At 38.7% G+C, this 16,907-nt stretch overlaps 1 protein-coding gene across 4 annotated transcripts; it reads left to right on the plus strand.

Annotated features, from left to right (window-relative positions):
- Positions 1-69: 69 nt before the first annotated feature.
- Positions 70-16,609, plus strand: LOC100745440 (protein disabled). 4 transcript variants are annotated; one of them, XM_033324461.1, is made up of 7 exons: positions 70-1,280; positions 6,671-6,885; positions 7,163-7,306; positions 10,223-10,375; positions 10,822-11,070; positions 11,178-11,429; positions 11,713-16,609. In XM_033324461.1, exons 2-7 carry the CDS (start codon positions 6,766-6,768, stop codon positions 15,817-15,819), a joined length of 5,025 nt encoding a protein of 1,674 aa, XP_033180352.1. In that variant the 5' UTR covers positions 70-1,280; positions 6,671-6,765; the 3' UTR covers positions 15,820-16,609. The 4 variants fall into 4 exon arrangements, with proteins under 4 accessions (XP_033180352.1, XP_033180351.1, XP_012248815.1 ...); XM_033324460.1 differs by having other exon boundaries at positions 70-1,058; positions 6,671-6,843; XM_012393392.3 differs by having other exon boundaries at positions 71-1,058.
- The last annotated feature ends 298 nt before the right edge of the window (positions 16,610-16,907 follow it).

Below are 16,907 nucleotides of genomic sequence, written 5' to 3' on the forward strand. Positions count from 1 at the left end.
GCATTTATCGACCTATCCCAAACAGTAATTACATATTACCACGCAATGACATGGTAATTTTTAATTTTCCGTCTTCCTCGCGCAACAGTAACTGGCAACAGCCAACCATAGACGGAGAGGTATCACGAACGCCACGACATCATTTGCAGTTGCGCCACCCCGCAATGAAGGTTGTCACGAAGTATAAAAACAGCGTACCCATCGATATGTCCTCTCAGTCGATATCCAAATTGTGGGAAAAAAAGGAATAATCTAATTGATATATATACAACTATAATTCGTTATCAGAAAAATCAACATTTGAAAAGTAGCTTCTTGCTTTCGGATAGTGAAAACACTAGGGGATGAAATAGAAGAGTGTAGATTCGGCGTGGAAAAGCGCGCATGAAGCGGGAAATGTTCTCTGTGGCCCCGAAGCGACGACGCCACGTACTAGATGGTATATTATTGATCAATAAGAGAGGCTAACATGGGTGACCCGTGCCGGCAGAGGCAGCTGTTACTTCCTCCGTATTTTTACGCGACGCGCGTGTACCGCGAGAAACCGATCTTCGGACAGTATCTAAACAAGTTCTCGGCGTTTTCCCTGCGTGTTTGGGACAAAGTGGACTGTGTTCCTGGACAGGAAGTACCGACCGTACGTGAAACGTGCCAGCCTCATACTCCTGTGGAAATACACGAATCGAAGGAGACAGAGGGAGTAACGGAAGAGTAACGGCCAGCCAGGATAGCTGAAGAGGCACAAGATAGGTCGCGGGGGTGAAAGGGGAATAGGGTAGTGGGAGTGAACGGAGAGAGACAGACAGAGAAGGAGCGAACGAGTGGGAGAGCAACGGGAAGAAAGTGCGACAGAAGAGGAATCGCAGAAACAGAGGGAGAAAGAGACGTGTGAGCGACATGTGTCTGTGTTGAGAATTCCATCCACGATAGTACGGCGGCCGAGGGTGCGCCGAGAGAGAAGATCGGTAGCATTCTCCTCTCCTATATCCGATACTTTCTCGTCGCCTACACGGGACTATCGATGCAGACCTTACGGAAGAAAAACAGTCCGTGCAAGTGTGAGTAAAAAAAAAAAAAAAAATAAGAAAAGAAAGGGAGAGAAAAAGAAAATAAAAGCCACCCCCGTAAACGAATTTACGCAAGTTTCTCGTGGATACCACTAAACTCGTGCGGTATTGACGTCGTCCTGTGTATCTGGTGTATACATTGTGATATACGTATCGGCGAGTTATGTGGCCTCTGATAGTCTCAGCCTGTTTCGTGGGATCTTCGACGTTCTCGTAAGAATTACGTTGTGTGATATCACCCTGTAGATCGGTCAAAGGGAGCTTTGGAATATGGCTTCCCTATTCTGTAAGAGGGAGAAAGATGACGGTTGCTCGATTTGGGCCACACAGATTAATTTCGTACATGAATAACGTAGAATGTATTGAATAAATACGTGAACCGCACAGTTCCGAAGGAGCTGATGGAATGCTGGGTGCTTTTGTTGGGGACGACACTGTTAATTTTGTGGTTTTCGCGCGAGCTTTCATTACAGACTTATAATTTACCGACCGTGGTAACGTAGTTTGTTGATTTGTTTGTTTGTACGTGGCACCGCTAACAGATGGCAGCACCACATATTTCGGACACCTCATATTAAGGATTATACTACTTCTGACAATTAGTTCTACGTGGCAACAATTTTGATCCTTCGCTTTAAATTCATTGAGTTTGAACATTCCAGATTCAAAAGATAAGTGAATTGAATTAAACATGTATACTCAGGATATATTTATTTAAAATTTCAATGCGAAATCGAAATATAAGTTGAATGTACATAAAAATAAAGAGATTAGATAAAGATGAGTTACTCTTAAAATGTAACGTGACTTTTATATTTGCTCGTTTTTATCTTTTAGTTAATAATGTTCTGTTCGAGTTAATATAGACATGTCCTATGCATATAAGTAAGAACGGAAATATAATAGATATAGAGTGTAACCGATAAATCACGTTTCCTTAAAGTAAAACTTGTTTTAGATAATTGTGGCTGACAATAGACAAGCTGTGACGTAATGTTTGGAAAAAGGGAATATGTGAAATATTGTCTAGTAAGAGTATCGTACATACAAATACCAATTTAATTAGAGAAAAATGTTATAAATATTACATTGTTAATACATATTATTAAGATTATTGTTCATATAGTATACTATTATGTTAAATTTTGTATTAATATGACTGTAATGACCGTTTATAAGAATTTTTCAAAATTGTTACATAACATTCGAATACATGTAAGTTCTTATACTTTTCAATGCCATGATTTTAGCAAATAAACAATGCTGAGTAACTATGTGCAATATGTGACTAACGAATTTTTCGAGTAAACGTCATCTTAATAACGTATGAGACTTATTAAAAGTTACTTAATAATCTATCTAAGAATTTCGGTAATTAAAATTAACGAAGATTTTGGAGAGTAACTCGGTAATTTTGGAAGTTCTGTGTACACACACACACACACGCACACGCAAAAGCACAGAATTTACTAGAAATTTTAGTTTACGTCCAACATGTTCGCACTTGATGCACATTCTGAATTGTCTGGTGACAACTTAATAGAAGATTGAACGTACTAACTCAAATTATTATTTCTGATCTATGAAGTACTTTACCACTAAAATTACCACGTCAAGCAGTTTCCTGCGATATTTCTGTATCGACAAAACAATCGACGATGTTCTTGTGACACGTAAATCCAAAATATCTTCTTTGTGACGAGAGAAATTAAATTTCTATGGATCTGTTATTGGTTTATTTTAGCGTTCAATTTCGACCATAATTGAATCTCGAAGAATATTATGTACAAAAGTAGAAGTTTGTTTACAGCGTATTAATTATTAGTTAAAGTATTATACCTATCACTTCGAAAACGAAGAAACTTGAAGTTTTGTCATCAGCACTGCGTCATCTTCCGTTTTTCTCATCCAATGAGAACAAGTACAACAACAAGTACAAGCGGAAAGGGGGTGATTCTACGCGAAAAAAGAAGTCGAAAATATAGAATAAAAATTTAAAAATTTTAAAATGTAAAAAATTAAAAAAATAACGTCAATCGAGACAACGATCTACAGTGAGATCCGTTATAACGAGACGCGATAAAGTGCACGCGTACCGAGCGAAAATTCAAAGTCGATTTTCTCGAAAACAAAGCCTCAAACGAAAAATTGTTATTCTATATTTTCGACTTCTTTTTTCGCGTAGAATCACCCCCTTTTCGCTTGTACCTCCAGTTACCAACCACCCTGTATACGCGTACCGAGCGAAAATTCAAAGTCGATTTTCTCGAAAACAAAGCCTCAAACGAAAAATTGTTATTCTATATTTTCGACTTCTTTTTTCGCGTAGAATCACCCCCTTTCCGCTTGTACTTGTTGTTGTACTTGTTCTCATTGGATGAGAAAAACGGAAGATGACGCAGTGCTGATGACAAAACTTCAAGTTTCTTCGTTTTCGAAGTGATAGGTATAATACTTTAACTAATAATTAATACGCTGTACTTGGCTTAGAAAATGAAATACAGGGGAAACTTCATGTAGTTCAACATATCTTGAGAAGCGAAAAAGAAGACTGAAAATTTGAACTAAGGAGAGCAGTTAGTTATTCACAAAGATAGAGAATCGTTCGAGCAGTGGCACAATTTTAATCCGCTATAACTCTGTATAAATTAAAAATTATTCTACCTATGTCTTAAACTATTTCTTGGTCAAAATATTCATCAGGCAATGATTTAGGTTTTATTCTAATATTTGTTTTCTTGTTGTTTTATTTTAATTATCTGTAAAAAATGTCTTTAAAAATTCCTCGTAATGTCTTATAAAAGATCATTCGAATAATAGTTATCACTATATATCCTCTAATTTCTAATTCCACCTCTAGTACTAAATTTATTATAGTAGAATCTGATTAATTAGTATATAAACACAAGAATAAACGTAGCCACTGTAGGTACCTTATCGATTCGTCATTATTCTTTCCACCAATACCATCGCGTAGTATAATTGTCACTGCGGTAGACTAATTAATTAGTATATAAATACAACAATATATACAGCGTACAAATAGTTTTATACCCTTAAGATGCATCTTAACGATCTATGTTATTGCCTCGACCAATACTTTTACTTGCTACGTATCACGTACTACAGTCGTGACAGCGATAAACTAATTAATTAGTATACAAATACGATAATAGATGCAGCGGTGTACAAATATTTTCGTGGTTACCGTATGAGTCTTATCGATCTATGATGCTATTCCTTCGATAAATATTTTCACGTACCATGACGCGGCATAGTTGTGACAGTGATAGACTAATTAATTAGTATACAAATGCCATAGTAGATATAGCGGTGTACAAATATTTTTGTAGTTACCGTGTGCGCCTTATCGATCTACGATGCTACTCGTTCGATCAATATTTTGACGTACTATCACGTAGTATAGTTGTGACAGTGTTAGGCTAAATAGGCAGCGTGCATCGACTAAAACCAAGGACTGGAACGGGATACAAAGGCCGTACAAAGGTGACCGCATTGAGGGGGTGGGAAGGGCATGAATTGGTTATCCGGATAGAAGCTCGAGTATCGACAGTTGGCGTTCTCCACTCGAGTCGCACGAGTACGTTCAAACAAATGCGCCGGTGTGCCTAGTGGCCATTAAAGTCGCGAGGGGTCGTGCAAAGTGTGCGTTAAAGAAGCTGTACGCGTTCATGTTAGAATGGGGTGTGCATGGACATTTCGATAAATTGTCTGTAGAAAGGCAAATCGAGGAGGTACGAGTGGCCAGAGATTAAGACTCGCGAGGGGATGCCTGCTTGATGATTGAAAGAGAGAATTTTCTATATGATGGTCGAGATGACTGTATGGTAGCGATGGTGTATGTTTAATAGCAATTGAAAGCTGCCGAAAGCAGTTGTTTATTCGTTGGTGAAATGATAAAGCGATAGAGAATATATCAGGATATTTGAGAATTTTATGAGATGAGAACGTATCTTATGAAACGAAACGAAGTATCAAAATTTATGAGAACGTTGTCGACTTTGATGTTCTAGTTTCTGAATTTGATCGTTGCTATCGTTCGTAGTCGAAAACATTTTACGTTTTTTCTTTTTTTCTTTTTTGCAGAATAAGATGCATTTTTATATCTCGTTCTTAATACACCACTATCTGAAGGATGTAGTTTGAGACAGATAGAAATAAAACGACAAGTTTCGAGAGCTCTGACATTCAGTTTTATAAAGTAAGATTACTCCACGATTAGAATTGAATCCAATAATTTGATATTTCGAAGCAAAGTGCCGAAATATCAGATAATTTAAAGATCACGACGAAAACGGACGAGAACGCGATTCCTCTCCTTTAATTTTGAATTAATCGTCAACGTTTTATTCTTAAATTCGTCAGCAACTGGCTGTATTATATAGGCATAACGAGATCAATTTTCCAGCGGATAGAGGACGAAGAACCGTGCAACGACTAACAAAGTAACGCGAAATCTGTCGCGGTTGGTGCTCGTTTTAATATCCCTGCGTGCGGTCTGGTTGAAGCCGGGACCAAGTTGAATACCGTACGACGTGATTCTATCGAATTATCGAACTCGAAACAGCGGGGATTCGAAACGATCCGTTGGCAATGGTTTCAAGCCTCTTGAACTTAATATCGATCGACCACACGATCAGTTCGCCCGGCGAAAGCATCAAACGAGAATCCTTTCGAGTATCCTTCGGATAAGCAATTTATTTCTCCTTCCTGTTACTCGCCTCTCCTTTCCTACGAATAATAATTCGATCTTCGAATCTTCGTTCATCAACATCGGTAGATGAAACATTATTTAATAATTGTCGAGTGTGTAGGAAATTGCATAGGGTTGAAACACTGAGTAGTACTACTTGTAATGAGAGGAGCAATTCTACTTTTGCGAATGATTTACGAAATCGTTTAGAAGGAAGTAGCGATTTAGATTCCTTGATGGACTTGTTGGTAATTTACCGATTTAGATTCTCTTCCTACTCTTATCGATATTTATATTAATTAAAACTTTCTTTTCTATTTAATTTAGGATCGTTCGAAACGCTATTACTACTTATAGAGGGATAAGTATTTTCACTTTCGAAAATAAGCGAAAGCTTGTGGATTTTTCATTGGACGAATGAAGCTCTTATATAAGTTGTCCCTTTTTCTCTATCGAAATTTACAAACTCGTTTCAATATTTCCTCTTTCATCGAGGTTAAAGTTCAAATATGGAATAGGTATTATTAGTATTTTTACCTTTCGGAGGAAGTATTTCTGTTTTCAGGGAAATAATTAGTTAAATCTATTGCAAGCAATATTTTTCAACGGATGAATAAATAACGCTCTTACGATTGAATTCTTTCTCCTTATGGAAATTTTATTCAATGGAACTTTTTCATTTACTCGGCTTGGAGTTGAAATACCGAGTATTACTACTTATTATTCGAAAAATATTCCTGCTTGTTATTCGAGAAATAGTTCCACTCTTTTAAATCGTAGCAGAGATTTATTACGAACGCTGTCCAATTTTCTTTCTTCGTTTCTTAATTGGAAAAAACATTTATTTGTTGAAACGATATAAATAATGTTGTTTGTGCTTGTTTCGCAGTCAAGAACGAACCAACCCGATTTCTTGGGGAGGGTGTGTCGTTCAAGGCGAAGCTGATTGGCATATTGGAAGTATCGGAAGCACGCGGGGACCGGATGTGCCAAGCAGCTTTGGCGGATCTGAAGATGGCGATTCGAGCTGCCGGTGAACACAAACAACGAATCGCCGTTCAGGTCAGCATCGATGGATTACGCTTGCGGGACGAGAAGTCTGGGGTAATGACTCTCAAAAATGACAACCATAACAAATTTCATAATAAAATAAATATCCGATAACAAATGATAAAAGTAAAATATTAATTTTTTAGAGAGAAATATTCGTCAAGGATTACATTTTTCAAAGATTGAATATCACATTTTTTTTTTTTTTTTAAGTAACCAAATCTTTTAGCAGTGTTTTATTCAATTAAAATAAAATATTTTTTTAGTTACTTTTGTGTATATGTACATAAAATGGATAGTTTTTTACATGATCAAAATTTGTTTGTTCCAGGACTGTCTGTATCACCATCCTGTACATAAGATATCTTTCATCGCACAGGACATGAGCGATTCGAGGGCCTTTGGATATATTTTTGGGTCACCAGACACGGGTCATCGTTTCTTTGGCATCAAGACAGATAAAGCAGCAAGTCAAGTAAGTTTTGCACAGTTTTCATGGATTGCATCTTATCCTCTATCGCGCTAATCAGAAAAATTATGAGATCTAAATATCGATCGTAAAAAGTTGATTTTGCTATTCCTCGTTCGCTCGTTGGTAAGATCAATAGATTGTAATTTGTGTATAATTTTTATCTTAATTTAATGTTTGAATAATAACTTTTATAAATGAAGTATAATAAGAGAATGGGAAACAGATAAAATAAAATTTAGAAAAAGTGACAATTTGGTGTATTACTCTTAAATCGTACTATCTCTTAAATGGTTAATTTCACGAAATTTATGAATTTTTACACGTACGATTAATCACTATAAGTTCCTATCACGTTATAAACGTATTTTAATGCTACATTTCCTACTAGATTTTATAATTAGCAATATTATATTCATATCTCTCCTACAAGCAGAATTACAATTTTATTCTACTTATATCCTAATACCTTTGAAATATTTGCACTAATTATCTGCTAATGTGCCTTATCGATTACTTTATCAATGAGTAATATGAAATTACTCGACTAGAAACAGTTAACTTTATGTAGCCAATTAAAATGAAATTAATCAACAATTTTCTACGATCATTAAATTCGCTCTCCGGGAATCCTCAATTGCCGAGTTCAATCTACTAAGAACAACGATGACTAAACGCTAACGTCTACGCTACGATAATTCGCGTTATACCTCACACAACGCACGTTCGTCGAAAGTTTAAAAAATTAACAATAATTAGCGAGCCACAGTCGACATAAAGAAACCGTTTAGTCTGTGTGATCGATAAAAAGCGAGAGGCGATGAACGCAAGAACAGCCCGGTATTATATCGTCACCGGCACGGATATTGCCTTTGAGAAACAACAAAAGAACAAGGTTGGTACGCGTTGATTCGATAGGAGAGCCGTTCGTGCGCGAGTACGATCCTTAAACGTGGGTCTACAACCGTGTCATTTATCGTGAACGATTCGCTTTGCCGAGGCAAGGGGATCTAAAATGATATTTGTCCAATCCGGAGAAGCAATATCGACCTCGGTAGCTCCGGTAATTCCGCAGGGGTATGTAAATAATTGCATTATAGGATTCAGTCTGCCGCCCTAACGATACACCGCGGGAGATTGTTGTTCGATTATACGCGATTCCCTTCGTACTCGTTCAAAGAGATTGCAATTTCTTCGTGGCCCTCGTCTCTCTCTCTCTGTCTTTTTTTTCATTTTTCCTCTTTTCTCTATTCCATTTTGCAATACGCCTCTTTTCACGCAGCTGGATGGGGATATATTTTTAAAATTTAATAGATATACAGGGTGGTTGGTAACTGGTGGTACAAGCGGAAAGGGGGGTGGTTCTACGCGAAAAAAGAAGTCGAGAATATAGAATAAAAATTTTTCTTTTTAATTTCTTTTTTAATTTTTCGCGCGTACCGAGCGAACATTCAAAGTCGATTTTCTCGAAAACAAAGCCTCAAACGAAAAATTGTTATTCTTTTTTCGCGTAGAATCACCCCCTTTCCGCTTGTACCCTCAGTTACCAACCACCCTGTATTTTTGAAACAGAGGAAAGATTCAAAGGACAAGGCTGAATAGTACTATTGGGTTGGCAACTAAGTGATTGCGGATTTTGTCATTAGGTGGTAACGATAAAATCCGCAATCACTTAGTTGCCAACTCAATATATGAGCGATTCACAGGTCAACTCTACTCACTGAAATTGATGCTTGTATTACATGCGATATGAATTGATGTCTACACAATCACATCAATTTCCTCCATTTCTGCTTTGCGCAGCAAACCGATTTGACAGATACGTGTATTAACACTGGAACGATTAGGATAGTTAGAAAAAAAGAAGGAAGAGGAAACTTCAATTGCATTAATGGAATTTTTGGGAATTTGAATGATTTTTTTGAAAGCACATGGATGAAAGTATATTTGTTTGAATTGGGTATCTTTACACGTACCTTTCATTTGCATCTCTTTGATAGAAGTTCCATTACTTACTTTGGTCGTCGGTAGTTCTGGCGTTATTTTCTTATATTTACAAGCTTAGCCGTACCATCCCCAAGGATTTTAATAAGAGCGTTCAGAAGGTCTTTCACTATACTTCAAACATTTCTACGCTCGAATCTCAATGTTATTTGAAACGTCACTGTGGTTTCCCGATATTTCCAACAAGATGCGATTTTCTTTCGTGAACACCGTGAGTGTTCTTCATTCTTTAATAAGCAAGAGCCCGTGGAATTCCATTATCTTCCCATTTTTTACATTTCGTAGAAGAATTAATTTTTAATTGGCCTACAACGAAAATAGCAAAAGCTTTCGATGGATATCGCTACAAGTAGTATACGCAGCTTCGCCTATTTTACTTGATTTTACGTAGGAAAAGGTCAAAGCAGTAGTTTAATTACGTATATTTTAGTGTTTAAAATATCGTGCTCGTAGTAATATTACTAGAACATTGCATGACGTTTACACGAAATTTCACCGATTAGAATGTTTTGCAATTAAACGGGTTAAAGGTTATCGATAGATGTAAGAGAGCGAGAGAGAGAGAGAGAGGATGTGGCTGACCAAGTGTCTAGACTGTAAGAGAGAGGAACACGTAATAGAAGGGGAATAGGCCATAAGTGACTGCGGACCGTACATAGTCAGGCGCGTTTAGTATATCGGTAGAATACAGGACGTAACTCTCAACTGTCCATTATTTGGGAGCGTGTTTGAATCGGAAGGTATTTCTAAAGTAATAAGAATTTGCGTTTGACATTTTTATATCGTATCTCTGTTTTAGTTTTCGGTTGAAGTAAAATTGTTTGCTTTTATTAGCAAACTTTTGTACCTGGTTATATTAATGAAATACTTCAAGTTCCTGCATTGTAAAAGCATTTTTACTTAAAAATTTTATTGCAGGTGGTAATCGCGATGCGAGACTTGTTTCAAGTGGTGTTCGAGTTAAAAAAGAAGGAGATCGAGCTAACGAAGCAGCACTTAGAGCAGAACGCTATAAACGTTATTAAATTTCATACCACTGGCATCTTTGTCGAACCTACCCCTGACACTAAAGTAATTGTCATTTCCTTTTTAACTATATTTGTATTTCCACGGTCTTTTCTTTTAACAGTCGCTAGTTTTAAATGTTTAATTTATTATTTAATTTATTATATTTTAATTGAATTTATTATACGGTGATGTGCGAAAGTTTCGGGCCACTTCCTTGCTTATGTATATTTCGAGTATCTAAATAAGCTATAACCAATATTTGGTATAGCAAACGAACAGGATAACAAATTAATATCGTTATGCTGTTATATAATATAAAAGTTGTGTATAGTATATGATTATATTCTGATGCTAAAGTTAAAATTCTTTAAAATGTCACTTTTGAAATATAAAGTGAAAAACTGATCTGGCTGGAAATTTATGCACCCCACTTTGTAACATGTAAAATATACAATTTTAGAACAACTTCATTATTAAATATTTAATATTGTTAAATCGTTTTGTGACAGGGTGCAGCAGGATCAGAGTCCTCTCTTCTTCGGGTAAGGAATGCTAATTCGGAGGCGGATAAGTCAACTGATAAACGAAACGAGCCTCAAAGTGGCGTTATTAGGGATTTATTAGATATACAATTCGAATTGGACTCTCTGCAGCAAGGTATCCATCACATGGACAAAATTACTCCTGAAAATCCACCACCTTCCGCTGACGATCTCTTTGAAACCGATCCATTCGGTGATTCTTTCGCGAATATGAAGGTATGTAAAAAATTAGTCAGCTTTAATATCTAGAATGCTCTTATTTTTTAGATTATTTCGTTAAAATAATATGTTTTGTTTAAAACATTCTTTGTGTACTTTTGTAGCTCGAAGATACTGTACGAGCAATTCTACCACCACCACCATCATCCTCTAAAAGAGGCCACCTAGAGCGACAACAAACGGTTCCAGGCACCCAATCGTCGATCACGTCGAGTCCAGCGACCACTCTGACTAGCAAGACCCCTCCACTTCAAAGTACAATTCAGTGGTTCGACAAAGAAACCGAGAATCTCTTTAGTGACAGTGAGCTCACCAGCTCGGCTAAAAATACGCCGGTTAAAAAGGAAGTGGAAGAGGTAAATATTTATTATATATACATTAATATTATAGTGGTCTTAGAGAGAATAAATTATTTCGAATATTTTAACTCGGACTGTAAATAATATAATTATTGTGTAAGTTCTCTAAGTTAAAACTGTTCATTTTTTGAAAACATTAAGGAGACAGGTTGCTCTATTATTATATGATCGGTCACAATTATCGATTTTGATTCATGAAGTCTTTCCAAACTGTCTATCAACTCTCTGTCATTTTATTTAAGTTTTTAATTAAATACTTTGTATTTGATAATTGTTACAGACCCAAGCCAAGAGCCCACAAATAGACGTGTTCACGGAGTTGGACCCACTAGGAACCGGTTTAATAAAACCTTACGTAGACAAGAAGGACTTCTTCCAGCACCTGAAGAATCCTCCCAAGAAAGTGTTAAAAGATTTAGTGTCTACTAATTCGGCAGACACGTTCCCAACGAACTTTAACGTTCTCTCAGAACCCATAGAGTCAGTGAAACCACGAAACGACATAGTTCCCAAAGAAAATCAATTCGAGGACACAAACTTTGCGAATTTCGATCGATTCGACGAAAACGAGGCGATTCAATCAGTTTTCACGCGCAGTGATTCGTCCAGAAAATCGGATATGACGCCTAGAACGACTCATCATCAACCTCTTTCTGTGTCTTTGCCTCCTGAAGACTCTTCTACCTCGAAATCCTCTGCAATCTCGACTATTCCCACTTCCGTAGGCGTTTCTCTGCTCGGTAGAATAGACAAAGACTCCACAGAATCTACGCATGGCTTGGTAAAGCTTCCCAGTCCCATAAAAACTACGCGCCAGAAAGAATTTGATATTGATATCACCGGCAGCAAAGTACCATCTGTGGACAAACCGTTCCCAGTAGATTTCTCGACAGTCAGCGATTCACCAGCATCTCCACTAAAGTCTTGTCCCTCCGATGCCAATTCCAGACTATCCACTTCGTCCGCGGAACTGGAACTCGTACCTGAACCTCCTCCTCGAGGAATCGCTAACATTTTAATCAACCCTCCTCCTCTGCCACCGAAGAAGCAGGGCGTCAGGGGTGTTGTAAAGCCTCCTCCAAGGCCGCCGCACACAGATACATATTTCCACTACGATTTCCCTGAAAGGGAGCCCGTGGCGACAAGCGACAGGAATATGAGTCCGTCGAGGGACGCGAAGAGTCAGTCAGATGACAATTTCAGTCCGCCCGTTCAGTTGTCTAGCAAATCGGATTTGATAAGCGTGATGACCACGTCGGCGTTCGAGGACTCGTTTAGTTCTATGGTACCCACCACGAATTTGTCCTCGTTTTTCACTTCCACTTCCAGTTCGACGACTGGACCCAAAAAGACGAAACCTTCGTTGGATATCACTCTAAGCCAATTAACGTCTGCCAATTTAGATGAATTGGCGAGCAGTTTAGGGATGACTGTAAAGGAGTTGACTAGTCTAACTCTTCAGCAGTTGACTGAGTGCTTGGCCACTCTCTCAGCCAAGGAAGCTGCTGCCAGCGATAGCGAGGAACCAGTTCCTATAAAGCAAGAGCAAGTCAGTGCTGTGCAAGCACAACCCGTATCTAGCATGGTGCAACCGAAGCCGTTCAACGAGCCACAGCTTTTTACTAAAACGAACATCGACCAGGAGACCAAGCAGGATGCTACTTACGATAAGTACGCTGTTTTTAGAGAACTGTTAGAGCTGGAACAGATGGAGAAGAACGAAGAGAACGTCATGAAAGAATTCGCGGAGGAAGAGGAAGTGACGAAAGAGGAGTTTGAATTAGTTAGTCAGCATCAAGAAACTAGCGAAGAGATCAGATCAGAAACTTTGGCTACTCTGGTGAATCTAACGGTGAAACTTCCGCCTAGTAACGAGGATCTGACTAAGGAAGAACAAATTGAGGCAAAGTCTGAAGACACGACTGAACTTTCTTCGAGTTTGACATTTGAAAAGATTCAGTCAATTGAACTAGAAAGTAAAACAGAACCAGTGACAGAGCCTGAAGTACCGACAGATTTATTGACGAAACAAGAAGAAGAGGAATCTGACAAAACGAAAGCTATAATCGACATTGAGGAGAGAACAGAAGAACCCGAGCCTATTGACAAACCTAGCGAATCCAACGAGGATTCTGATAAACCAGAAACAAAAGAAACAACTACAGAAGAGGGTAATGGGCCCTTGGTTGAAGTAAATAAAGTTGAGGTAAAGTCTTCTGTATCTATTTCCAGCGACAAATACGCGGCTTTACGTGAGATTATAGGCGAACCAGAACCACCAGTCAAACAACTTGACGAAGACACACCGAATTCCACTAGAATGTCACCTGTGATTCAATTATCGACCCAGCAAAAGACTTCAGCCGAAGTGGAGTTGCTAAATCTATTTTCTGACACGCCCCCACCTTCCAGTCCTAAAAAGCAGTCTAAAAATGAAGAAGACTCGAGTTCTATGGGGATGGATATTTTTGAAGAGATTAAAATGTTAAGCAGCAGTGGACACGCACCAAAAACCAAGTCTCTAATTCCTGAAGACATCTTCTGCCCATTTACAGAATTAAAACCAGAAAGAGACGAAAGTAAAGACGATAGCAGCTGGACGAAGTTCGATACAGGTCTCTTCGTTTCAGATAGACCCCCTTCTGACTGTCCTCCTTCGATTAGTAGAACTTCGCCGTGGTCTCCTGATGGAAAAGAGTTCCAGAGAGAAGCGTCTTTCAAAGGAAGCATGTACCAACAATCAGGCGACAGTGATAATGAGTGGAAAGACGAGGAAGAGAGCGAAGAGAGCAATGGAAGGGTACGAGATGGCAGATTTAGATGTAGCCACTATCCAAGATTCGATGCTCCTTTCGGCGATAGGAGCTTCTACGAGGAAACAGGTGGTCCGGGGGGCAAACGAGACAGAGGCTTCCGGGATAAGATGATGGAGAAGCCTCGCGATTCTGCGTGGATCAAAAATTCTGGACACAGGCCTCGTGACTCTTCTCCGTGGCACGATGAGAGTCAATGGGAGAAAGAGCCCAAGCATTATCCTCATAGAAAGATGCAGTATAAGGACGAAGAAGAACACTATGAGGGTCATTGGAAATGCAGATCGAAGCCTCAACGTTGGAATTGGCCACACGAGCATGGACCCTTTTATGACGAGGAAAGAAAAAGGAAAATGATGCTGTGGAAGGAAGATAGGTTTGGCAGCCAAGAAAGTATGGGATACGACGATGACGATAGGTGGTCCAGAAGGAAATATGAGAGAAGACGATGGGATGAGGATGCCAGATTTTGGAGTAGGAGATCAACGGGTCCACCAGATTCTGACTATCCTAGTAGAGAAAGCTACTATTACTATAGAGAAAGCAGGGAACGACCACACGATTATCCTTCAGCTTGGAACGAAGACTATGGCTCCGATAGACCAGGAGACGATTCCCCAAGGTATAATCAATCAGGTAGAAAGCGACACTGGCCGAAGAGGCCAAATAGTGCAAACGAGGGACGCAATACTGACATGGTCTACCCTGAATCCCGAGGAAAATTCGGCACCTCCAGGTCCGAGTGCAATGATAATGACTCTGATCCATATGTAAGATCTTCGCAACGTTCCAGGAGTCGTCAAAGTTATTGGGGTAGCGATCAGGAGTATGACAGCTGGGCGGATAGACCTTATTGGTCCGAGGAACTAGATACCAAGAGTGAGAGTCTTCATCGAAAGAGAATACCCAGGCACAAACCTCGCCAGCCTCACACAAAGACCCAAAGTCCATTTGAGGATGATTTTGCCCAAACTGTAGAACACGTGGACCCCACTACCGTGGAATCTCTGGCTACAGCGGAGCCACGAATTCGTTCTGAAGGCAGTGAACGGAAACCATCACCACAGAGTCCTTCGTTTACGACGAGGTATCCGAAGGCTCCCAGGAGAGCGATGGGTATGGACGAGGTCTACAGCAAAAGATCTAGTTACTTCGAAGATGATTTACCCTTCGCGGCTACTGGCATGGGCGATTCGCCCGATAGACAAAGGCTTCCTTCTGACCAAAAAGCCAAAACGCCTGAAGAACTTCCTTGTGAATCCAAAGATGCTCATCAGACGACTGATGATTTTGTATCAGGGGACGGCAGCCGTGATTCTTTCTTCAATGGGCACTTGAGATACGACGACGATGCGTTCGCTTTTAAGTCAGAAATGGAAGACAACGTCTCTGAACATAGAGCGACCACTTTACCTTTGAAGAATCATGGTCGACAAGGAAAGTACTCTGCTGGAAGTAATAATAATAATAATAACAATAAGTCGAGGAACGATCAGCATATTAGGAAGTCAGAATCGGTGAATATATTTGTCAGGGAGAACGATCCGTTCGGGGATGACGATTTCTTCGATTGATGGGTCGTTAGAGAGGTGTTTTACCTTAATAAGCACGGTGCTGGACATTTCGATGAGGTTTCATGCGTCAGTTCCGGGTTTTCGGAGATGGTGCCGGGGTGATTCGACGAGGTGCGTTTACTTTATCTGTACAAGAACGTACCGGGCTTTGAGCTGTCATTGCTCTATTTAGTCCTCGAGTTAGAGGTGGACTGTTATCGCGTACCATCTATGTTTTTTTTTTCGGTTGGGTTTAGACTATCATGGAGGCAGTAAGCGTTGGTTGATGAAGATTATTAAGCGATAATAGGACTTAAATATGGCGTTCCGTTGTTTAAAATTGTGGAAAGCTTAGTAAAGGTTGAATTCGAGTACTCGTTAGTAAATGATTTTTGCATTTACCTTTTTTCATTTTTTGGATATTTATATCTTAGAAAGATTAAGAGAAAATTATTTTAGGTTTCAATTGAGAAATTTTTTGTAACTCTAATCGATTGTAGATGATAATAGGGATCACGTGTGTTAGTCAATGACATTGAATAAATTCTACTCTATTTATTAATTTCTAATCCCATACTAAAAAGAAGTGCCGGATCAAGAGATGACCCAGCTAGCAACTTAACATGATACCTCTTTTTCTTTATTGCATCAACAATAAAACATACATTCATACAAAAATAAAAAATACATTCCAAGTAAAAATATTTCTATCACGTCGTATCCATCCAGAAAGTTTCTAAATGCGTATAAAGAAAATTTATTTCTTAGAATTCCAAAATCGTATCCTTCGACTTTGAAGTTCAAATTCGTTTGAAAATTAATATATTGAAAAGTTATTTTTAAACGATTAATACTTATTGCCTCCATTATAGCTGACAATATGTTGTTTAGTTGAGATTTATTATTATATAGTGCGAATGTGAACTAGAAATGATTGAAAGTGACATAAACGCGTTCTTTTATGGTTGATCCACTATTAGGTCCATCGGTGAAGAGGATTCGTCTTAACGTATCGATAGCGAGATATCGATGGGGTACGAGCAACGTACCGATTGCTAGTCATTGTTTTAATAAATTTGTACATAATGTTATATCGGCGTTAGCGCGAA

This window comes from Bombus impatiens, unplaced genomic scaffold, assembly GCF_000188095.3.
Source record: "Bombus impatiens unplaced genomic scaffold, BIMP_2.2 scf_2859, whole genome shotgun sequence".
Classification (NCBI taxonomy): Eukaryota; Metazoa; Arthropoda; class Insecta; order Hymenoptera; family Apidae; genus Bombus; species Bombus impatiens.

What these genes read in the sequence shown, in the direction of transcription:
- LOC100745440 (XM_012393392.3), top strand. Translation starts at nt 1,022, where the DNA reads ATGCAGACCTTACGGAAGAAAAACAGTCCGTGCAAGT. An exon ending in CAGATAAAGCAGCAAGTCAA is followed by an intron (nt 7,307 to 10,222) that starts GTAAGTTTTGCA and finishes ATTTTATTGCAG; the next exon opens with GTGGTAATCGCGATGCGAGA. An exon ending in AACCTACCCCTGACACTAAA is followed by an intron (nt 10,376 to 10,821) that starts GTAATTGTCATT and finishes GTTTTGTGACAG; the next exon opens with GGTGCAGCAGGATCAGAGTC.